This window comes from Coregonus clupeaformis, chromosome 15, assembly GCF_020615455.1.
Source record: "Coregonus clupeaformis isolate EN_2021a chromosome 15, ASM2061545v1, whole genome shotgun sequence".
In the NCBI taxonomy this organism is placed as follows: domain Eukaryota; kingdom Metazoa; phylum Chordata; class Actinopteri; order Salmoniformes; family Salmonidae; genus Coregonus; species Coregonus clupeaformis.
This window is the reverse complement of record NC_059206.1, coordinates 10,693,781-10,720,864: the sequence shown is the minus strand read 5'-3', so window position 1 is coordinate 10,720,864 and position 27,084 is coordinate 10,693,781. Positions and strand designations below refer to the sequence as shown.

The following is a 27,084-nucleotide window of genomic DNA, read 5'->3' as shown; positions in this document are numbered from 1 at the left end:
AAAGAGAGAAAGAGAGAGAAAATGAGGGAGAGAGAAGTGAGTGGGGACTTTGTAGAGGGAGCTCAGTGCAGTACAGAGCATCTGCTCTCCATCGCTCACGGCTGGGCTGTGTGTGTGTGTGTGAGTGAGTGTGTGTATCCCTAAAGGCTGATTGTGCTGATTCAGGGGATTGGGCTGAAGCCACATAACAGACACACACACACACCAAAACAAGCACATTCACACACACTAATGACACACCTGCAAAATCATATAGCTACTAATCATATATCTCCTGATCATACATCTACTGATCATATATCTCCTGATCATATATCTACTGATCATACATCTACTGATCATATATCTCCTGATCATACATCTACTGATCATATATCTCCTGATCATATATCTACTGATCATACATCTACTGATCATACATCTACTGATCATACATCTACTGATCATATATCTACTGATCATACATCTACTGATCATATATCTACTGATCATACATCTACTGATCATACATCTACTGATCATACATCTACTGATCATACATCTACTGATCATATATCTACTGATCATACATCTACTGATCATATATCTACTGTATACAGGCAAACACAAAGTAAAAGTAAAGAAACCCTGGGTTGTTCGAAACTACAGGAAGTAGAAGAAGGAAATAAATAAAAAACTACAGGAAGTAGAAGAAGGAAATCGAAAAAGGTGTTTATATAACACTACTCAGTCCCCCACACACCACCCTCACCCCTCCCTCCCTCCCTCCTCCCTCCCTCCCTCCTCCTCCCTCCCTCCCTCCCTCCCTCCCTCCCTCCCTAGCCCATGGCAGCACATCAGGAATGGTTTAGCCTAGCTAGACAGCGGAGTGGAGCGCTGCAGAGGAGTAGGCGGGGTGACAGCTCCACACACACACACACACACACACACACACACACACACACACACACACACACACACACACACACACACACACACACACACACACACACACACACACACTCCAGAGGAGTAGAGTAGGCGGGATGGGTGACGGTTAGCTCCAGAAAGACAGCAGCAGAGCTCAAAGACACACGCTGACAGCTCCTCTCTGTTCCCTATCCACCAACAGCTGTTACTCTCTGCTCTAGTGTTTGATGTAGACACATCTAAAGAGGGAAGGGTTAACACCAGGAAGGCCCTGCCATAAAGAGGAAAGGGTTAACACCAGCCAGACAGCTGCTTTTATCCTTCAATCTAACATGGATTCACCCCCCCACAGACGTACAATGATACTCTGGTACCTCTAACCTTGAATTATTGGTTTATACACTACCTGGCCTGGTCTGGGATAGCCTGAGAGATCATTCAGGGGTGCAGGTGTGTGTGGGGGTGGGGACCATTCAACACACAGGTCAGAGAGGTGTGTGTGGGGTGTGGTTGTGTAGGGTCAGGAGGGTGTGTGTGTGTGTGTGTGTGTGAATGTGACAGCTTTGCAAATGGGTGAATTACACATAGTTACAGGCAGAAAGGAGAGGTTTAGTTAACAGATACCACACTCTGGCAAACAGTCAAACAGTCGGCTGCCTGGCCTGCCTGTCATACAAACTGACACATCCACACATCCACAGATACCCACGTTTCCTTGTCACGCACATACCGCATCCTGTAGAAAATTAGTAAAACTGTTTTAAGCAAGTGTTGTGATCAATAATACAAATAAAATAATGTGGCTATTTGTGCTAGCAGATGTGTCTAAATTATGGCAGATTGTCTCCAGGGAAGAACTACAGTGTATCTGAAGAGACTGGAAAACAGCTGTTGAGAATCAACATCATACCAAACACATGTTCTGAAACACGCACACGCACACAAACACACACACACACACACACATACACACCACGCCACACCACGCCACACCATACCACACCACTCCATACCACACCACAAGCACATACACACCATATCATACCACACCATATCATACCACACCATATCATACCACACCATATCATACCACACCATACCACACCACACCACACCATACCACACCACACCACACCACACCACACCACACCACACCATACCACACCACACCATACCACACCACAAGCACATACACACCACATCATACCAGACCATATCATACCACATCATACCACACCATACCACACCATATCATACCACACCATAACACACCATACCACACCACACCATACACACACCATACCACACCATATCATACCACACCATATCATACCACACCATATCATACCACACCATATCATACCACACCATACCACACCACACCACACCATACCATAATACACCCTATCATACCACACCATACCACACCATACCACACCATACCACACCACACCATACCACACCATACCACACCATACCACACCATATCATACCACACCACACCACACCATAATACACCCTATCATACCACACCACACCACACCATACCACACCATATCATACCACACCACACCACACCATACCACACCATATCATACCATACCACATCACACCACACCACACTACACTACACCATACCACACCACACCATACCACACCACACCACACCACACCACACTACACTACACCATACCACACCACACTACACCATACCACATCACACCACACCATACCACACCACACCATACCACACCATACCATACCACACCATACCATACCACACCATACCACACCACACCACACCACACCACACCACACCACACTATAAACACCATAACACACCACACTACACCATACCACATCACACCACACCATACCACACCACACCATACCACACCATACCATACCATACCACACCATACCACACCATATCATACCACACCACACCACACCATATCATACCATACCACATCACACCACACCACACTACACTACACCATACCACACCACACCATACCACACCACACCACACCACACCACACCACGCCACACCATACCACACCACGCCACGCAATACCACACCACACCACACCATACCACACCACACCATACCACACCATACCATACCATACCACACCATACCATACCACACCATACCACACCATACCACACCATACCATACCACACCATACCACACCACACCATACCACACCATACCATACCACACCATACCATACCACACCACACCATACCACACCATACCACACCACACCACACCACACCACACCACACTACACTACACCATACCACACCACACTACACCATACCACATCACACCACACCACACCACATTACACTACACCATACCACACCATACAACACCACACCACACCACACCATACCACGCCACACCATACCACACAACGCCACGCAATACCACACCACACCATACCACACCATACCATATCACACCACACCATACCACACCATACCATACCACACCACACCATACCATACCACACCACACCACACCATACCACACCATACCATACCACACCATACCATACCATACCACACCACACCATACCACACCATACCACACCACACCACACCACACCATACCACGCCACACCATACCACACAACGCCACGCAATACCACACCACACCATACCACACCATACCATATCACACCACACCATACCACACCATACCATACCACACCATACCATACCACACCACACCATACCACACCATACCATACCACACCACACCATACCACACCATACCATACCACACCACACCACACCATACCACACCATACCACACCACACCACACCACACCATACCATACCACGCCACACCATACCACGCCACGCCACGCAATACCACACCACACTACACCACACTACACCACACCACACCATACCACACCACAAGCACATGTTCCAGGCAGGTAGCCTAGCGGGTAAGAGCGTTGGGGCTGTAACCGAAAGAGCGTTGGTTCGAATCCCCGAGCCGACTAGGTGGGAAATTATGCCGATGTGCCCTTGAGCAAGGCACTTAACCCTAATTGCTCCTGTAAGTCGCTCTGGATAACAGTGTCTGCTAAATGACAAAAACGTAAATAAATAATAATAATAATAACAAAGATGTAGGAGAGAATAGCTGTCGAGCCACACACATACTCACTATACACGCTATGGTAAATATCAGGACTGGGAGATTTGGATTGACTCTTGTTCAATCAACAGATATATCATGATTGAGAGATTTGGATTGACTCTTGTTCAATCAACAGAAATATCATGATTGAGATATTTGGATTGACTCTTGTTCAATCAACAGAAATATCATGATTGAGAGATTTGGATTGACTCTTGTTCAATCAACAGAAATATTTGGATTGGCTCTTGTTCAATCAACTGAAATATCAGGTTTGAGAGATTTGGATTGACTCTTGTTCAATCAACAGAAATATCAGGATTGAGAAATTTGGATTGACTCTTGTTCAATCAACAGAAATGTCAGGTTTGAGATATTTGGATTGACTCTTGTTCAATCAACTGAAATATCAGGTTCGAAAGATTTGGTTTGACTCTTGTTCAATCAACTGAAATATCAGGCTTGAGAGATTTGGTTTGACTCTTGTTTAATCAACAGAAATATCATGATTGAGAGATTTGGATTGACTCTTGTTAAATCAACAGAAATATCAGGTTTGAGAGATTTGGGTTGACTCTTGTTCAATCAACTGAAATATCAGGATCGATAGATTTGGATTAACAATTGTTCTATCAACAGAAATATCAGGGTTTGAGAGATTTGGATTGACTCTTGTTCAATCAACAGAAATATCATGATTGAGAGATTTGGATTGACTCTTGTTCAATCAACAGAAATATCATGATTGAGATATTTGGATTGACTCTTGTTCAATCAACAGAAATATCATGATTGAGAGATTTGGATTGACTCTTGTTCAATCAACAGAAATATTTGGATTGACTCTTGTTCAATCAACTGAAATATCAGGTTTGAGAGATTTGGATTGAATCTTGTTCAATCAACAGAAATATCAGGATTGAGAAATTTGGATTGACTCTTGTTCAATCAACAGAAATGTCAGGTTTGAGATATTTGGATTGACTCTTGTTCAATCAACTGAAATATCAGGTTCGATAGATTTGGTTTGACTCTTGTTCAATCAACTGAAATATCAGGCTTGAGAGATTTGGTTTGACTCTTGTTTAATCAACAGAAATATCATGATTGAGAGATTTGGATTGACTCTTGTTAAATCAACAGAAATATCAGGTTTGAGAGATTTGGGTTGACTCTTGTTCAATCAACTGAAATATCAGGTTCGATAGATTTGGATTAACAATTGTTCTATCAACAGAAATATCAGGGTTTGAGAGATTTGGATTAACTCTTGTTCAATCAACAGAAATATCAGGATTGAGAGATTTGGATTGACTCTTGTTCAATCAACAGAAATATCAGGAATGAGAGATTTGGATTGACTCTTGTTCAATCAACTGAAATATCAGAGAACTTTGAAGGACGGAAAGCAAATAAAGAGGAGGAATTGGACCCAGAACACCCTAGAACGGAATATTGCTGACAGAACACCCTAGAAGGGACTATTGCTGACAGAACACCCTAGAAGGGGGTATTGCTGACAGAACACCCTAGAAGGGTGCCAGCCCAGTATCATTAGATATGGAAGACATAATGATGAAAGGTGTTGGAGGGTGTTTCCTCCCATCTTCCTCTCCCTCTCTCCTTCCTCCCATCTTCCTCTCCCTCTCTCCTTCCTCCCATCTTCCTCTCCCACTCTCCTTCATCCCCATCTTCCTCTCCCTCTCTCCTTACTCCCCATCTTCCTCTCCGTCTCTCCTTCCTCCCATCTTCCTCTCCCTCTCTCCTTCCTCCCATCTTCCTCTCCCTCTCTCCTTCCTCCCCATCTTCCTCTCCCTCTCTCCTTCCTCCCAATCTTCCTCTCCCTCTCTCCTTCCTCCCATCTTCCTCTCCCTCTATCCTTCCTCCCCATCTTCCTCTCCCTCTCTCCTTCCTCCCAATCTTCCTCTCCCTCTCTCCTTCCTCCCATCTTCCTCTCCCTCTATCCTTCCTCCCATCTTCCTCTCCCTCTCCCCTTCCTCCCATCTTCCTCTCCCTCTCTCCTTCCTCCCATCTTCCTCTCCCTCTCTCCTTCCATCTTCCTCTCCCTCTCTCCTTCTTCCCCATCTTCCTCTCCCTCGCTCCTTCCTCCCATCTTCCTCTCCCTATGTCCTTCCTCCCATCATCCTCTCCCTCTCCCTCTCCCCTTCCTCCCATCTTCCTCTCCCTCTCTCCATCCTCCCATCTTCCTCTCCCTCTCTCCTTCCTCCCCATCTTCCTCTCCCACTCTCCTTCATCCCCATCTTCCTCTCCCTCTCTCCTTCCTCCCCATCTTCCTCTCCCTCTCTCCTTCCTCCCCATCTTCCTCTCCCTCTTCCCCATATCTCATCTACTCTCCTCTAATCTACCGTGTCGTGACGTGGTAGTGCTGATGCCCAACCCTGGTCCTCCAAGACCCTCTACAGAACACATTTTTATATTGATTCAACATGTCAACTAATCATCAAGCCCTCAATTAGATGAATCAGTTGTGTTTGTCCAGGGACAGATGACATGGTTAGTAGAGATGGACATGGTTAGTAGAGATGACATGGTTAGTAGAGATGACATGGTTAGTAGAGATGACATAGTTAGTAGAGATGGACATGGTTAGTAGAGATGGACATAGTTAGTAGAGATGGACATAGTTAGTAGAGATGGACATGGTTAGTAGAGATGACATAGTTAGTAGAGATGACATAGTTAATAGAGATGACATAGTTAGTAGAGATTACATAGTTAGTAGAGATGGACATAGTTAGTAGAGATGGACATGGTTAGTAGAGATGACATAGTTAGTAGAGATGACATAGTTAATAGAGATGACATAGTTAGTAGAGATTAAATAGTTAGTAGAGATGGACATAGTTAGTAGAGATGACATAGTTAGTAGAGATGGACATAGTTAGTAGAGATGACATAGTTAGTAGAGATGACATAGTTAGTAGAGATTACATAGTTAGTAGAGATGACATAGTTAGTAGAGATGACATGGTTAGTAGAGATGACATAGTTAGTAGAGATAACATAGTTAGTAGAGATGGACATGGTTAGTAGAGATGACATAGTTAGTAGAGATGACATAGTTAATAGAGATGACATAGTTAGTAGAGATTACATAGTTAGTAGAGATGACATAGTTAGTAGAGATGACATAGTTAGTAGAGATGGACATGGTTAGTAGAGATGACATAGTTGGTAGAGATGACATAGTTAATAGAGATGACATAGTTAGTAGAGATTACATAGTTAGTAGAGATGACATAGTTAGTAGAGATGACATAGTTAGTAGAGATGGACATAGTTAGTAGAGATGGACATGGTTAGTAGAGATGACATAGTTAGTAGAGATGACATAGTTAATAGAGATGACATAGTTAGTAGAGATTAAATAGTTAGTAGAGATGGACATAGTTAGTAGAGATGACATAGTTAGTAGAGATGGACATAGTTAGTAGAGATGACATAGTTAGTAGAGATGACATAGTTAGTAGAGATTACATAGTTAGTAGAGATGACATAGTTAGTAGAGATGACATGGTTAGTAGAGATGACATAGTTAGTAGAGATAACATAGTTAGTAGAGATGGACATGGTTAGTAGAGATGACATAGTTAGTAGAGATGACATAGTTAATAGAGATGACATAGTTAGTAGAGATTACATAGTTAGTAGAGATGACATAGTTAGTAGAGATGACATAGTTAGTAGAGATGGACATGGTTAGTAGAGATGACATAGTTGGTAGAGATGACATAGTTAATAGAGATGACATAGTTAGTAGAGATTACATAGTTAGTAGAGATGGACATAGTTAGTAGAGATGACATAGTTAGTAGAGATGGACATAGTTAGTAGAGATGACATAGTTAGTAGAGATGACATAGTTAGTAGAGATTACATAGTTAGTAGAGATGACATAGTTAGTAGAGATGACATGGTTAGTAGAGATGACATAGTTAGTAGAGATAACATAGTTAGTAGAGATGACATAGTTAGTAGAGATAACATAGTTAGTAGAGATTACATAGTTAGTAGAGATTACATAGTTAGTAGAGATGACATGGTTAGTAGAGATGACATAGTTAGTAGAGATAACATAGTTAGGAGAGATGACATAGTTAGTAGAGATTACATAGTTAGTAGAGATGACATAGACATAGTAGAGATGACATAGTTAGTAGAGATGACATAGTTAGTAGAGATAACATAGTTAGTAGAGATGGACATAGTTAGTAGAGATGACATAGTTAGTAGAGATGACATAGTTAGTAGAGATGACATAGTTAGTAGAGATGACATAGTTATTAGAGATGACATAGTTAGTAGATATAACATAGTTAGTAGAGATGGACATAGTTAGTAGAGATGACATAGTTAGTAGAGATGACATAGACATAGTTAGTAGAGATGACATAGTTAGTAGAGATGACATAGTTAGTAGTGATGACATAGTTAGTAGAGATGGACATAGTAGTGACGACATAGTTAGTAGAGATGGACATGGTTAGTAGAGATGACATAGTTAGTAGAGATGACATAGTTAGTAGAGATGGACATGGTTAGTAGAGATGACATAGTTAGTAGAGATGACATAGTTAGTAGAGATGAACATGGTTAGTAGATATGGACATAGTTAGTAGAGATGACATAGTTAGTAGAGATGACATAGTTAGTAGAGATTACATAGTTAGTAGAGATGGACATGGTTAGTAGAGATGGACATGGTTAGTAGAGATAACATAGTTAGTAGAGATGACATAGTTAGTAGAGATGGACATGGTTAGTAGAGATGGACATGGTTAGTAGAGATAACATAGTTAGTAGAGATGACATAGTTAGTAGAGATGACATAGACATAGTTAGTAGAGATGACATAGTTAGTAGAGATGACAGAGTTAGTAGAGATGACATAGTTAGTAGAGATGACATAGTTAGTAGAGATGACATAGTTAGTAGAGATAACATAGTTAGTAGAGATGACATAGTTAGTAGAGATGGACATGGTTAGTAGAGATGGACATGGTTAGTAGAGATAACATAGTTAGTAGAGATGACATAGTTAGTAGAGATGACATAGACATAGTTAGTAGAGATGACATAGTTAGTAGAGATGACAGAGTTAGTAGAGATGACATAGTTAGTAGAGATGACATAGTTAGTAGAGATGACATAGTTAGTAGAGATGACAGAGTTAGTAGAGATGACATAGTTAGTAGAGATGACATAGTTAGTAGAGATGACATGGTTAGTAGAGATGACATAGTTAGTAGAGATGACATGGTTAGTAGAGATGACATAGACATAGTTAGTAGAGATGACATAGTTAGTAGAGATGACAGAGTTAGTAGAGATGACATAGACATAGTTAGTAGAGATGACATAGTTAGTAGAGATGACATAGACATAGTTAGTAGAGATGACATAGTTAGTAGAGATGACATGGTTAGCTACCGTACAGCATTAACTGGATCAAGCACCTAATAATGGAGTCTGAGAACCTTCCAAGATCACAGTTGTACATTCTAATTCCCAAGGCTGGGAAGGTAAGAGCTCATTCATTACCAACTAACAGTTTAACTGAGATATGTGAGTACAAGGAATCTAAGAGACGTGTCAGTGTGATGGCTGTTTGAGAGTTTTACCTCCAGACAGACAATGTCTGCATCCCAAATGGCACCATATTCTCAATATAGTGCACTTCTTTTGACCAGATTCCTATTGGCCCTGGTTAAAAGGAGTGCACTGTAAAGGGAATATGGTGTGATTTGGGACGCAGTACACAGTGAGAGGTAAAACGGCATGAGAAGAGCAGGAAGCTTCAGAGAAGGAGAAGGAGGAAGTGGAAGCTTTAGGCATGTCTTCATACTGTCGTACCGTAGTTCACAATGTGTGTGTCGTTCCCACAGTCCCACTTTCTTCACACACACACACACACACACACACACACACACACACACACACACACACACACACACACACACACACACACACACACACACACACAGACACACACACACACACACACACACACACACACACACACACACACACACACACACACACACACACACACACACACACACACACACACACACACACACACACACACACACACACACACACACACACACACACACACACACACACACACACACACACACCTAACATGCCTTTTGGAATCTCAGCTCTTAACAATTAACACTTTAACATAATTTAAGGTGAGGATAGGGAGTCGCTGGGAAGACAGACTAGTGAAATAATCACTTAAAACTTAATGAATCTAACAATTCAAACAACAACCAAACCGTGGAACGTGTGAAGTGCTTGGTTTTGTTATTTTGGCTGACAGAAATAGATTACCTCTGTATGAAAGGAAGTTTCTAGAAATATTGAAGGACTGTTTTCCTTGTCTGACACTTCTAATTGCAATTACTTGTTAGGGCCAGATTCAATTAAATCTGCAAAGTAGGGTAACATAATATCAGTGTTTATAAACTACTGACAGTAGGAGAAATCTACCTGTGAGGGGAGTCACCCTGATAGTAGGAGACAGGAAGTCTCTGACCCATTCTATAATGTACTATACAGTAGGTATAGAGCCCTTAATAATAACAATCAGCATCTATTCTATAGAGTAGAGATTCAGGTTTTCAGCATGAGATAGTATTAAGAGATTCAGGTATTCAGCATTAGATAGTATTCAGAGATTCAGGTACTCAGCATGATATAGTATTAAGAGATTAAGGTATTCAGCATGAGATAGTATTCAGAGATTCAGGTTTTCAGCATGAGATAGTATTTAGAGATTCAGGTATTCAGCATTAGATAGTATTCAGAGATTCAGGTACTCAGCATGATATAGTATTAAGAGATTAAGGTATTCAGCATGAGATAGTATTCAGAGATTCCGGTATTCAGCATGAGATAGTATTAAGAGATTCAGGTATTCAGCATTAGATAGTATTCAGAGATTCAGGTACTCAGCATGATATAGTATTAAGAGTTTAAGGTATTCAGCATGAGATAGTATTCAGAGATTCAGGTATTCAGCATGAGATAGTATTCAGAGATTCAGGTATTCAGCATTAGATAGTATTCAGAGATTCAGGTATTCAGCATTAGATAGTATTCAGAGATTCAGGTACTCAGCATGAGATAGTATTCAGAGATTCAGGTATTCAGCATTAGATAGTATTCAGAGATTCAGGTATTCAGCATGAGATAGTATTCAGAGATTCAGGTACTCAGCATGAGATAGTATTCAGAGATTCAGGTATTCAGCATTAGATAGTATTCAGAGATTCAGGTACTCAGCATGAGATAGTATTCAGAGATTCAGGTATTCAGCATTAGATAGTATTCAGAGATTCAGGTATTCAGCATTAGATAGTATTCAGAGATTCAGGTCAATAGCAGAGGATGGTCTTATACTTCCACCTTGGCCAGGGCCTGCAGCCAATAAGAGCTGAGACTGGCCAGGGCCTGCAGCCAATAAGAGCTGAGACTGGACTGGCCGTGAGGAGAACAGAGAAACGCTTCCCGCTTTCATTCACAAATACGCGTGCGCACACTCACACACAGTACACACACAAACACACGTCTCTGTTGCCCTTCCCCTTGACCCTTCAGTAACCAAATACCAGGAAGAAGCCCTTCCGAAGCACTGAGGGCTTTCCAGTGTGTGTATCTGTGTCTGAGTGTGTGTGTGTGTGTGTGTGTGTGTATCTGTGTCTGAGTGTGTGTGTGTGTGTGTTTGTGTGTTTGTGTGCGTGTGTGTGTGTGTATGTGAGTGAGTGTGTTGTGTGTGTGTGTGTGTGTGTTTCTGCGTTTGTGTGTGTGTGTGTGTGTGTGTGTGTGTGTGAGTGAGTGTGTTGTGTGTGTGTGTGTGTGTATGTGAGTGAGTGTGTTGTGTGTGTGTGTGTGTTTCTGCGTTTGTGTGCGTGTGTGTGTGTGTGTGTGTGTGAGTGAGTGTGTTGTGTGTGTGTGTGTGTGTGTTGAGAAGCAGTCATCATCAGCCTCCAATCCACTAACACATTCCAAAGATGTTTTCGGCAGCAAAACGCCGGCTCGTTGTCGACTCAGATGACTGTATATTCCAGACAGAGGTGGTACTGAAGTTAAACACAAATAGCAGTCACCACTACACCTACATTTCTATGTAACATATCAGTATCAGGTGGAACGGTCTGATGAAATATTGATTCGGTGGAAAGAAATGAATCGATTCATGAATGAATGAATAAATTAATTGATTCAGACGTGAAGGAGTTGGTAGCCAGTGCAGTCATGATATGAATGTCTGATGAACCACGCTAAAATCTGAGTCCCAAATGGAACCCTATATAGTGCACTACTTTTGACCGGGGCCCATAGGGGAATATCTATATAGGGAACAGAGTTCCATTTGGGATTCAGCCCAAGCACACTAACACTAAGACACATTCTCTGTCAGGCAGACAGAGTGGTCTAGACTTTGCCAAATAACTCTCAGACTGTGAGACCGTAAAGACAAAGAAAGGGGCCCCTTTTAATGAAAAGCTGAATAGCAGGGTTTGAGACTTTTTGCATAAAGTCTTCCAAGGAGGTAGAGAGAGAGAGACAGACAACACACAGTCCAGCCGTGGTCCCAACAGTCAGTAATCATAGGCCAGCCAGGGGATCTCTACAAACAGCACCAAAGCTCAGTATGGAGAATTCAAAAAGGACAGCCGGCTCTATAACAATGGTCACGTTCCTCCCATCAAGCCTTCAGCGCAGAACAGAACAGAATGAACACGCTACGTTGACGTTTTACCGCTGCCCAGCATTCCAAGGTAAGCCATACTGACGCGGTCCGAGGCCACATCGGGGGGCGAATAGGAACAAAATATTTATTTATTTGACCTTTATTTGACCAGGCAATCATACTGAGACCAAGGTCTTTTTTTTTTTTTTTTTTACAGAAGAGCCCTGAATTATAGAAAATTACAAAAAAAGTTACATTCTGTCACCGTCTAAAAGGTCTTCAGCCTCAGATCTCGCCTTATTATAATACATTATAATGCTTCATTCATGCTTATAACAATATAAGACATTATAATGTTTCATACATGCTTATAACAATTTATAAAGCATTAAGTAGCGTTACCATATTTATTTTATAAGTAGAAAAAGTGCATAGTATAAAAGTGTACGATGCACCTGGAGCATACTGAATGAACTGTAATGAATGACCTCCTCTCACTGTAAACTGGAACTAACCATCACTCGTACCCTGAGGAAGGTAATGTTACGTAACAGTAAATTCACACAGACTCAACGCTCCCTTTACGGGGCCCTTAATATAATCCAAATGGTCGTAAGAGTTGTGGAATGTAGAATAATAGAGAAAGTTATAGATTTAGTTTAATTTAAGAGGGTTAATTTGATCTGTCTGTTGAGTGAATATGCCTAGTACATGTTTTTTATATTTCAAATATACACTCATTGGCCTGTTTATTAGGTACACCACCCCATTCACCAAAATGGTTCGCTCCTACAGACAGTGAGTCACGTAGCCGTGGCTTGCTATATAAAGCAGGCAGACAGGCATCGAGGCATTCAGTTACTGTTCGATGAATGATAGAATGGGCAAAACGAGTGACCTAGATGGGTGTACTTTATAAACTTTTCAGGTCGAAAAAAAACTGTGAGGGGTTATATAAGTGAGCAAATAGTCCTGCAGCCAATGAAAATAGCTTAACTTTGTTATTGTGACGATACCTACCAAAGGAGAGTTGCTGCCGAGAAGAGAGAGGGACAGAGAAAGAGAGGAGAGAGAGACAGACAGAGAAAGAGAGAAAGAGAGGGGAGAGGGAGACAGAGAAAGAGAGAAAGTGTCTTGTTTTGGTGTGAGAACACATCACACTGGAAGCAGCCAACGTTGCATGCACGCACGCACGCTCACACACACACACACACACACACACACACACACACACACACACACACACACACACACACACACACACACACACACACACACACACAGACAGACACACACAGACACACACACACAGACACACACAACCAGACACACACACACACACACACACACACACACACACACACACACACACACACACACACACACACACACACACACACACACACACACACACACACAGAAAGAGAGAGCATGGCTGCAACCTGAGAGCTGTGCTGACTGTGAATGCTGAACACCTAACGCTAACCCATCCAGCCATCCAGCTCACATACCTTACATACCAGGCTGGCATACAGCCCTCTACATCCAGCCATCCAGCTCACATACCTTACATACCAGGCTGGCATACAGCCCTCTACATCCAGCCATCCAGCTCACATACCTTACATACCAGGCTGGCATACAGCCCTCTACATCCAGCCATCCAGGACACATACCTTACATACCAGGCTGGCATACAGCCCTCTACATCCAGCCATCCAGCTCACATACCTTACATACCAGGCTGGCATACAGCCCTCTACATCCAGCCATCCAGCTCACATACCTTACATACCAGGCTGGCATACAGCCCTCTACATCCAGCCATCCAGCTCACATACCTTACATACCAGGCTGGCATACAGCCCTCTACATCCAGCCATCCAGCTCACATACCTTACATACCAGGCTGGCATACAGCCCTCTACATCCAGCCATCCAGCTCACATACCTTACATACCAGGCTGGCATACAGCCCTCTACATCCAGCCATCCAGCTCACATACCTTACATACCAGGCTGGCATACAGCCCTCTACATCCAGCCATCCAGCTCACATACCTTACATACCAGGCTGGCATACAGCCCTCTACATCCAGCCATCCAGCTCACATACCTTACATACCAGGCTGGCATACAGCCCTCTACATCCAGCCATCCAGCTCACATACCTTACATACCAGGCTGGCATACAGCCCTCTACATCCTGCCATCCAGCTCACATACCTTACATACCAGGCTGGCATACAGCCCTCTACATCCAGCCATCCAGCTCACATACCTTACATACCAGGCTGGCATACAGCCCTCTACATCCAGCCATCCAGCTCACATACCTTACATACCAGGCTGGCATACAGCCCTCTACATCCAGCCATCCAGCTCACATACCTTACATACCAGGCTGGCATACAGCCCTCTACATCCAGCCATCCAGCTCACATACCTTACATACCAGGCTGGCATACAGCCCTCTACATCCAGCCATCCAGCTCACATACCTTACATACCAGGCTGGCATACAGCCCTCTACATCCAGCCATCCAGCTCACATACCTTACATACCAGGCTGGCATACAGCCCTCTACATCCAGCCATCCAGCTCACATACCTTACATACCAGGCTGGCATACAGCCCTCTACATCCAGCCATCCAGCTCACATACCTTACATACCAGGCTGGCATACAGCCCTCTACATCCAGCCATCCAGCTCACATACCTTACATACCATTTACATTTACAGTTACGTCATTTCGCAGATGCTCTTATCCAGAGCGACTTACAAATTGGTGCATTCAACTTATGATAGCCAGTGGGACAAGCACTTTTATTTTTGTATTACATTTTTTTTGGGGGCTGACATAGAGCCCTCCACATTCACATTCAGCACGTACTTTAACAGGTCAACTCAGACTCTAAGCCTCTGGCACCCTATCCCCTATATAGTGCACTACTTTTGACCAGAACCCATTTGGGACTGTAGTGCAGTATAGTGCACTATATAGGAAATAGGGTGCCATTGGGGATGTATACTCTGAAAGGGTTCAGAGTGGAGCGGTTTCTATGAGAGGAGAGAAGTAGTCGGTCGGGGAAAAGGGCTTTGTTCTCGCCACCACTATGACAAGTGTTACAGCTTGAGGCCGAGACAAGAACAGATTTTGGGAGAGTGAATAGAAATGTAGGTATGCTTTGGTGTCGGAGTGTGTGTGTGTGTTTGTTGGTGTGTGTGTGTGTATGTTTGTTTGTGTGTGTGTGCGTGTGCATGTATGTATGTTTGTTGGTGTGTGTGTGTGTGTGTGTGTGTGTGTGTGTGTGTGTGTGTGTGTGTGTGTGTGTGTGTGTGTGTGTGTGTGTATGTGTGTGTGTGTGTGTGTGTATGTGTGTGCTTATGCAGCCTGTTCATTTCTCTTGGTCGTTGGCTGGCCTCGGCTCCCCGCCAGAAACCCACTGGAGAGCAAACGGAACAATAAATCAGTGTGTACACTCTTAGAAAAAAAGGTGCAATCTAGAACCTTAAAGGGTTCTTCGGCTGTCCCCATAGGAGAATCCTTTGAAGAACCATTTTCGGTTCCAGGTAGAACCCTATTGGGTTCCACGTAGAACCCTTTCCCAGAGGGTTCTACATGGAACCCAAAAGAGTTCTACCTGGAACCAAAATGTTTCTGCCTGGAACACAAAAGGGTTCTCCTATGGGGACAGCTGAAGAACACTTTTGGAACCCTTTTTCTAAGATTGTAGTGATGCTTGTATGTTTGCGTGTGTGTGTGTGTGTGTGTGTGTGTGTGTGTGTGTGTGTGTGTGTGTGTGTGTGTGTGTGTGTGTGTGTGTGTGTGTGTGTGTGTGTGTGTGTGTGTGTGTGTGTGTGTGTGTGTGTAGTCAGCCACACAAAGCTGGCTGGTGTGTTTACGGACATATTCAGTCTCTCCCTTTCCCAGTCTGCTGTCCCCACATGCTTCAAGATGGCCACCATTGTTCCTGTACCCAAGAAAGCAAAGGTAACTGAACTAAATGACTATCGCCCCGTAGCACTCACCTAAGGAAAATAACCTCTCACTCAACGTCAACAAAACAAAGGAGATGATCGTGAACTTCAGGAAACAGCAGAGGGTGCACCCCCCTATCCACATTGACGGGACCGCAGTGGAGAAGGTGGAAAGCTTCAAGTTCCTTGGCGTACACATCACTGACAAACTGAAATGGTCCACCCACACAGACAGTGTGGTGAAGAAGGCGCAACAGAGCCTCTTCAACCTCAGGATGCTGAAGAAATTTGGCTTGGCACCTAAAACCCTCACAAACTTTTACAGATGCACAATTGAGAGCACCCTGTCGGGCTGTATCACCGCCTGGTACGGCAACTGCACCGCCCGCAACCGCAGGGCTCTCCAGAGGCATTACCGGGGGCAAACTACCTGCCCTCCAGGACACCTACAGCACCCAATGTCACAGGAAGGCCAAAAAGATCATTAAGGACATCAACCACCCGAGCCACTGCCTGTTCACACCGCTATCATCCAGAAGTTGGGGTCAGTACAGGTGCATCAAAGCTGGGACCGAGATAATGAAAAACAGCTTCTATCTCAAGGCCATCAGACTGTTAAATAGCCATCACTAGCACATTAGAGGCTGCTGCTGCCTATTGAAATCACTGGCCACTTTAAGAAATGGAACACTAGTCCCTTTAATAATGTTTACATATCTTGCACTACTCATCTCATATGTATATACTGTATTCTAGAATATTCTACTGTATCTTAGTCCATGCTGCTCTGACATCGCTCGTCCATATATGTATATTTTCTTAATTATATTCCTTACTTAGATTTGTGTGTATTGGGTATATGTTATGATCTCTGTAATTGCAAACAAAGGTTTCTGTACCAAATATTAAGTTCTGCTTTTCTGATGTATCAAATACTTATGTCATGCAATAAAATGCAAATGAATTACTTAAAAATCATACAATGTGATTTTCTGGATTTTTGTTTTAGATTCTGTCTCTCACAGTTGAAGTGTACCTATGATAAGAATTACAGACCTCTACATGCTTTGTAAGTAGGAAAACCTGCAAAATCGGCAGTGTATCAAATACTTGTTCTCCCCACTGTATATATTCTTAAATTCCATTCCTTACTTAGATTTGTGTGTATTGGGTATATGTTGTGAAATTGTTAGATATTACTTGTTAGATATTACTGCACTGTCGGAGCTAGAAGCACAAGCATTTGGCTACACCCGCAATAACATCTGTATGTGACAGATACAATCGTATTTTATTTTATTTTATTAACTAGGGATACAACCTCAAACACCAGAGGTTAAATAACCCTGAAGCCCGACTCTGACAGCCAACCGTTAAGATGTAAATCAGTGGAGACATAGTATAGTGTAGTAACACACACACACACACACACACACACACACACACACACACACACACACACACACACACACACACACACACACACACACACACACACTCACACACATTCACACACACACACACACACACACACACACACACACACACACACACACACACACACACACACACTCACACACATTCACACACACACACACACACACACACACACACACACACACACACACACACACAGACAGACACACAAACGCTTCAATGAAGAGGGAAGAGGGCGGTACAGATGCCCATGTTGAGACTTTACAGGTGACTTGATCATTTGGCTAGATAGAGGATATAACCCCCTACAGTAGATAGAGGATATAACCCCCCCCCCTACAGTAGATAGAGGATATAACCCCCTACAGTAGATAGAGGATATAACCCCCTACAGTAGATAGAGGATATAACCCCCTACAGTAGATAGAGGATATAACCCCCTACAGTAGATAGAGGATATAACCCCCTACAGTAGATAGAGGATATAACCCCCCCCTACAGTAGATAGAGGATATAACCCCCTACAGTAGATAGAGGATATAACCCCCTACAGTAGATAGAGGATATAACCCCCTACAGTAGATAGAGGATATAACCCCCTACAGTAGATAGAGGATATAACCCCCTACAGTAGATAGAGGATATAACCCCCTACAGTAGATAGAGGATATAACCCCCTACAGTAGATAGAGGGATATAACCCCCTACAGTAGATAGAGGATATAACCCCCCTACAGTAGATAGAGGATATAACCCCCTACAGTAGATAGAGGATATAACCCCCTACAGTAGATAGAGGATATAACCCCCTACAGTAGATAGAGGATATAACCCCCTACAGTAGATAGAGGATATAACCCCCTACAGTAGATAGAGGATATAACCCCCTACAGTAGATAGAGGATATAACCCCCCTACAGTAGATAGAGGATATAACCCCCTACAGTAGATAGAGGATATAACCCCCTACAGTAGATAGAGGATATAACCCCCTACAGTAGATAGAGGATATAACCCCCTACAGTAGATAGAGGATATAACCCCCTACAGTAGATAGAGGATATAACCCCCCTACAGTAGATAGAGGATATAACCCCCTACAGTAGATAGAGGATATAACCCCCCTACAGTAGATAGAGGATATAACCCCCTACAGTAGATAGAGGATATAACCCCCTACAGTAGATAGAGGATATAACCCCCTACAGTAGATAGAGGATATAACCCCCTACAGTAGATAGAGGATATAACCCCCTACAGTAGATAGAGGATATAACCCCCCTACAGTAGATAGAGGATATAACCCCCCTACAGTAGATAGAGGATATAACCCCCCTACAGTAGATAGAGGATATAACCCCCTACAGTAGATAGAGGATATAACCCCCTACAGTAGATAGAGGATATAACCCCCTACAGTAGATAGAGGATATAACCCCCTACAGTAGATAGAGGATATAACCCCCTACAGTAGATAGAGGATATAACCCCCTACAGTAGATAGAGGATATAACCCCCTACAGTAGATAGAGGATATAACCCCCCTACAGTAGATAGAGGATATAACCCCCTACAGTAGATAGAGGATATAACCCCCCTACAGTAGATAGAGGATATAACCCCCTACAGTAGATAGAGGATATAACCCCCTACAGTAGATAGAGGATATAACCCCCTACAGTAGATAGAGGATATAACCCCCTACAGTAGATAGAGGATATAACCCCCCTACAGTAGATAGAGGATATAACCCCCTACAGTAGATAGAGGATATAACCCCCTACAGTAGATAGAGGATATAACCCCCTACAGTAGATAGAGGATATAACCCCCTACAGTAGATAGAGGATATAACCCCCTACAGTAGATAGAGGATATAACCCCCTACAGTAGATAGAGGATATAACCCCCCTACAGTAGATAGAGGATATAACCCCCCTACAGTAGATAGAGGATATAACCCCCTACAGTAGATAGAGGATATAACCCCCTACAGTAGATAGAGGATATAACCCCCCTACAGTAGATAGAGGATATAACCCCCTACAGTAGATAGAGGATATAACCCCCTACAGTAGATAGAGGATATAACCCCCTACAGTAGATAGAGGATATAACCCCCCTACAGTAGATAGAGGATATAACCCCCCTACAGTAGATAGAGGATATAACCCCCCTACAGTAGATAGAGGATATAACCCCCTACAGTAGATAGAGGATATAACCCCCCTACAGTAGATAGAGGATATAACCCCCCTACAGTAGATAGAGGATATAACCCCCTACAGTAGATAGAGGATATAACCCCTACAGTAGATAGAGGATATAACCCCCTACAGTAGATAGAGGATATAACCCCCCTACAGTAGATAGAGGATATAACCCCCTACAGTAGATAGAGGATATAACCCCCTACAGTAGATAGAGGATATAACCCCCTACAGTAGATAGAGGATATAACCCCCTACAGTAGATAGAGGATATAACCCCCTACAGTAGATAGAGGATATAACCCCCTACAGTAGATAGAGGATATAACCCCTACAGTAGATAGAGGATATAACCCCCCTACAGTAGATAGAGGATATAACCCCCCTACAGTAGATAGAGGATATAACCTCCCACAGTAGATAGAGGATATAACCCCCTACAGTAGATAGAGGATATAACCCCCTACAGTAGATAGAGGATATAACCCCCTACAGTAGATAGAGGATATAACCCCCCTACAGTAGATAGAGGATATAACCCCTCACAGTAGATAGAGGATATAACCCCCTACAGTAGATAGAGGATATAACCCCCCTACAGTAGATAGAGGATATAACCCCCTACAGTAGATAGAGGATATAACCCCCTACAGTAGATAGAGGATATAACCCCCTACAGTAGATAGAGGGATATAACCCCCTACAGTAGATAGAGGATATAACCCCCCCCTACAGTAGATGAGAGGATATAACCCCCTACAGTAGATAGAGGATATAACCCCCTACAGTAGATAGAGGATATAACCCCCTACAGTAGATAGAGGATATAACCCCCCTACAGTAGATAGAGGATATAACCCCCTACAGTAGATAGAGGATATAACCCCCTACAGTAGATAGAGAGGATATAACCCCCTACAGTAGATAGAGGATATAACCCCCTACAGTAGATAGAGGATATAACCCCCTACAGTAGATAGAGGATATAACCCCCTACAGTAGATAGAGGATATAACCCCCTACAGTAGATAGAGGATATAACCCCCTACAGTAGATAGAGGATATAACCCCCTACAGTAGATAGAGGATATAACCCCTACAGTAGATAGAGGATATAACCCCCTACAGTAGATAGAGGATATAACCCCCCTACAGTAGATAGAGGATATAACCCCCTACAGTAGATAGAGGATATAACCCCCTACAGTAGATAGAGGATATAACCCCCTACAGTAGATAGAGGATATAACCCCCTACAGTAGATAGAGGATATAACCCCCCCTACAGTAGATAGAGGATATAACCCCCTACAGTAGATAGAGGATATAACCCCCTACAGTAGATAGAGGATATAACCCCCTACAGTAGATAGAGGATATAACCCCCTACAGTAGATAGAGGATATAACCCCCTACAGTAGATAGAGGATATAACCCCCTACAGTAGATAGAGGATATAACCCCCTACAGTAGATAGAGGATATAACCCCCCTACAGTAGATAGAGGATATAACCCCCTACAGTAGATAGAGGATATAACCCCTACAGTAGATAGAGGATATAACCCCCTACAGTAGATAGAGGATATAACCCCCTACAGTAGATAGAGGATATAACCCCCCTACAGTAGATAGAGGATATAACCCCCTACAGTAGATAGAGGATATAACCCCCTACAGTAGATAGAGGATATAACCCCCTACAGTAGATAGAGGATATAACCCCCTACAGTAGATAGAGGATATAACCCCCTACAGTAGATAGAGGATATAACCCCCTACAGTAGATAGAGGATATAACCCCCCTACAGTAGATAGAGGATATAACCCCCTACAGTAGATAGAGGATATAACCCCCCTACAGTAGATAGAGGATATAACCCCCCTACAGTAGATAGAGGATATAACCCCCTACAGTAGATGAGAGGATATAACCCCCTACAGTAGATAGAGGATATAACCCCCCCTACAGTAGATAGAGGATATAACCCCCCTACAGTAGATAGAGGATATAACCCCCTACAGTAGATAGAGGATATAACCCCCTACAGTAGATAGAGGATATAACCCCCTACAGTAGATAGAGGATATAACCCCCTACAGTAGATAGAGGATATAACCCCCTACAGTAGATAGAGGATATAACCCCCCTACAGTAGATAGAGGATATAACCCCCTACAGTAGATAGAGGATATAACCCCCTACAGTAGATAGAGGATATAACCCCCTACAGTAGATAGAGGATATAACCCCCTACAGTAGATAGAGGATATAACCCCCCTACAGTAGATAGAGGATATAACCCCCTACAGTAGATAGAGGATATAACCCCCTCACAGTAGATAGAGGATATAACCCCCCTACAGTAGATAGAGGATATAACCCCCCTACAGTAGATAGAGGATATAACCCCCTACAGTAGATAGAGGATATAACCCCCCCTACAGTAGATAGAGGATATAACCCCCCTACAGTAGATAGAGGATATAACCCCCTACAGTAGATAGAGGATATAACCCCCTACAGTAGATAGAGGATATAACCCCCTACAGTAGATAGAGGATATAACCCCCTACAGTAGATAGAGGATATAACCCCCTACAGTAGATAGAGGATATAACCCCCTACAGTAGATAGAGGATATAACCCCCTACAGTAGATAGAGGATATAACCCCCTACAGTAGATAGAGGATATAACCCCCTACAGTAGATAGAGGATATAACCCCCTACAGTAGATAGAGGATATAACCCCCCTACAGTAGATAGAGGATATAACCCCCTACAGTAGATAGAGGATATAACCCCCTACAGTAGATAGAGGATATAACCCCCTACAGTAGATAGAGGATATAACCCCCTACAGTAGATAGAGGATATAACCCCCTACAGTAGATAGAGGATATAACCCCCCTACAGTAGATAGAGGATATAACCCCCTACAGTAGATAGAGGATATAACCCCCTACAGTAGATAGAGGATATAACCCCCTACAGTAGATAGAGGATATAACCCCTACAGTAGATAGAGATATAACCCCCTACAGTAGATAGAGGATATAACCCCCTACAGTAGATAGAGGATATAACCCCCTACAGTAGATAGAGGATATAACCCCCTACAGTAGATAGAGGATATAACACATGCCAACAACACATGACAGGAAACGACAGAAGGAGGAAGGTGGCCACAGGCATGTATCCTTAAGTGGAGGCCCTAAAGCAGGGTTCCACAATAGGCAAGCCGCGGGACCACTGCCCTAAAGCATATTCAGAATCCCAGGTGAAATGTCTTAGGATTTACGTCTTAAAAAGCTGTATGTTTTCTCACTCGGAGCAGCTGAAGGGTATCTAAAAATGCTCAAATTAACTTAAATGAGACCTACTCAACCACCAAAAAATACCTACATTCTTCATACATATCCAAAAAATATAGTGTGGCGGTTTTCTGCTGATAACAGTGTAGCGTGGAAATTTGCAGTAATGAATATATTTAATTTACCTGATGACACCCGTGTAAGGTGGAGTCTCTTCCATAGGAGTAGGATCCTCTCTCCGTTTTACCTGAGGGAAGAGAAGACAGAAAGTTGTGAGAAAAAAATAATAATAATCTGAAATCCAATATATCTATTGCACAAACCTAAAAGATAAATTACTTTGCATTTAGAGTAATTTGCAGCAGCTTTGCAGCATTTCGTGAGTGAAAAGTCCTCCAGCCTATAAAACAATAGCTGGCTGTACAGGAGGCTTATGAGACAACACACCTGGCCAACAACAAACACTAAGACAGCCTGAACTCCAACACAACAGTAAAACTCAGCACCGTGCTGTGAATCTCTAGCATTCCTTTCTTAGCGCGTTGGACACGACCAGACAGACATCTGTTATGCTGTAGATTCACACACACACACACACAGACAGCGTTACTTTCTGCTGTAAGATCTGGGTTCTGGATCACTGTGTCTTTTTTATAAAAACGTTTACATCTGAAGACCTTTGTGCAAACTGTGTATGTTTCCAAGATGTCTGACAACAGTAGCAGCAGGAAAAACAGACACGTCTGGAACAAATAGCCTTTATGAACTAAAGGTAAACGACATCAAGACTAGAGAATATTGGAACACAGAAGCAAATCTTGATTTCTTAACTTCATTTACATTTTAGCAGACGCTCTTATCCAGAGCGACTTACAGTTAGTGAGTGCATACATTTTTATTTATTTTTCATACTGGCCCCCCCGTGGGAATCGAACCCACAACCCTGGTGTTGCAAGTGCCATGCTCTACCAACTGAGCTACGCGGGTCCTTTTCTGCTAACCCGTCTCACAAGACTAAAGAGTACTGTACACGACAGTATGCGATGTCCATGGACAGCTTAAGATAGCCTGGTTAAAGCACTGTGAGCACAGCTTTCAGTCCGGTTCAACCAGGTTAGGCTTAGGAGGAAAGTTGATTGGAAAACCCAAGCAGCCGTACAACATAAGACCATAGTGAAATAGTGAAATCTGGTTTGAGCTGGACTAAGAGGAGTGACACACTTGTGGTGCCAATGGAACCAGACCCAGGCCAATTGTAGTGAAATACCTCAGGTTCAAGGATACGCTTGCAGTCCTTGAAAAAAGCCAAATTCCTTAGAGGGTCTTACATATTCAATTCAATCAATTGGGGATTTCTCTGATGCAGTCCGTCAAAGAAGAAATAAACTAATACCAGCTATGAAGACTGCAAGAGAACGAGGTGACAGCCTCCCTGAGGTATGACAAACTGATTGTTCACCCTCCCTCCCAAGGAGTTAGGAGGAGTGACAGACCCCACACACACACACAGACCCCCCCCCCACACACACACACACACTGACTGAGTATTTCTCTCTCAGATTCCATCCGCTGAGTCATGTTTGGAATATGCTGTCTAGTGCATTCAAACAATATGAATGTATTGGCAATATCAGAGACTCACTCAGAAAGAAGAAGGGATTCTATCGGCACAAAATTGATGAAGCAAAGGGTGATGGGAAAAAAAACCTAACACTATTATGGGTAGGAATTGGAACATGTCCGCCTCTTTTGTTGAATCAGAGGGTATGTTTATTACAAAACCACTACTTTAATTAATATTTTACAGGCAAAGTGGACAAGTTGAGGAATGCCATGAGTCCAACTGTTGGCTCCATGTCATATACCCTTATAAAATACTGTATCATGAAGGAGAGGCAATGCATGTTCGAATTTCACCAAGTAGAAAGGGAAAAGGTTGAAAGGATGCTGTTTTCTCTTTCGGATGACAAGTCACCTGGTACAGATCATCTTGAAGCCAAATTGCTTGGAGTTACAGCTAACCAAATATCTACCCCAATATTTGTAATAAGTGCTTGACGTATGGGGGTGTGCCCAGAAGTCTGGAAAGAGTCAAAGGTTATTCCACTACCTAAGGATGAAAAAATTCTGCATTCACTGTTCCTAATAGTCGTCCTATAAGCTTGCTGCCTGTGTTAAGTAAATTATTGAAAAAAAAATGGTATCTGTACAAATCAAGGATTATTTATCATGTAATGGTCTGATAACGGGTGTCCAGCATGCAGACAAACAGGGCATTCTACGAGCACGGCTTTAGCACAATGACAGACGATTGGTTAAAAAGTATGGATGACAGGAAGTTAGTTGATGCAGTGTTGCTAGATTTCAGTGCTGCTTTTGATGTAATTGATCTTGAACTGTTACTATGGAAACACAAATGTTACGGTGTTAAGTCTGCAGCTCTATCCTGGATGGAAAGCTATCTGTCCAGGAGAAGGCAAAAAGTGTTCTTCAATGGTAGCTTTTCAAACAGTAAAGATATACACTGTGGTGTTCCACAGGGAAGCTGCCTAGGCCCACTCCTCTACTCTATCTTTACTAGTGATTTAACTTCAGTAATGAACGAAGCAAGAGTGGAAATGTATGCTGATGACTCTACGATGTATAGCGCAGCATCAGAACGTAACGAGTTAACGGATGTACTGAGTAGCGAACTAAGAATGGTGTCTTGAGTGAGTTGATGTGAACAAATTGGTGTTGAACATTTCTAAAACTAAATGTATTGTATTTGGTTCAAGATATATGCTTGCCGATGATCCCCAATTGAATTTGTCTATGAATAGAACGCATGTAGAGCTAAACTACAACTAAAAAAAAAACTAAAAAACTAAAATTAAAAAACTAAACTACTAGGCCTCATGTTAGACGCAGCTTCATCATGGTCAGAGCACATAGATAGTATTGTTATTAAGATGGGTAAGGGAATTGCTGTTACAAGAAAATGTTCATAGCATATAGCATCTAGCACTCTGAATCAGGTGATTCAATCCCTGGTCCTATCACACCTAGAGTACTGTCCGGTTATAGGGTCATCCGCAGCACAGAGAGATATAAAAAACAGGGCTGCCAGATTAACTCTTCATTGCTCTATCCGTATGAATGTTAAATGTGCTACCTGTCAGGTATTTTTAATTGTCTGTATTGTCTACTTGTTAAATGTTTGTAAAGTCTTCATTTGTAATTGTTTTATAATGTCTTATTAATTGGTGTTGGACTCCAGGAAGATTAGCTAACGTTACGGCGTTATGTTTACATATCTTGCTTTACTCATCTCATATGTATATACTGTATTCTATACTATT

General features: G+C 42.7%; 1 protein-coding gene across 7 annotated transcripts in view; it reads right to left on the bottom strand.

Moving 5' to 3' along the window:
- The window catches only part of LOC121581840 (transcription factor 4), a 340,785-nt gene that overhangs the window by 158,021 nt on the left and 155,680 nt on the right, over positions 1 to 27,084 (bottom strand). For all 7 annotated transcript variants that reach the window (XM_045224978.1, XM_045224979.1, XM_045224976.1 and 4 more), the window contains one exon: positions 23,929 to 23,990. In XM_045224978.1, coding sequence (XP_045080913.1) covers positions 23,929 to 23,990 — 62 coding nt within the window. The remainder of the gene's footprint in view (positions 1 to 23,928; positions 23,991 to 27,084) is intronic.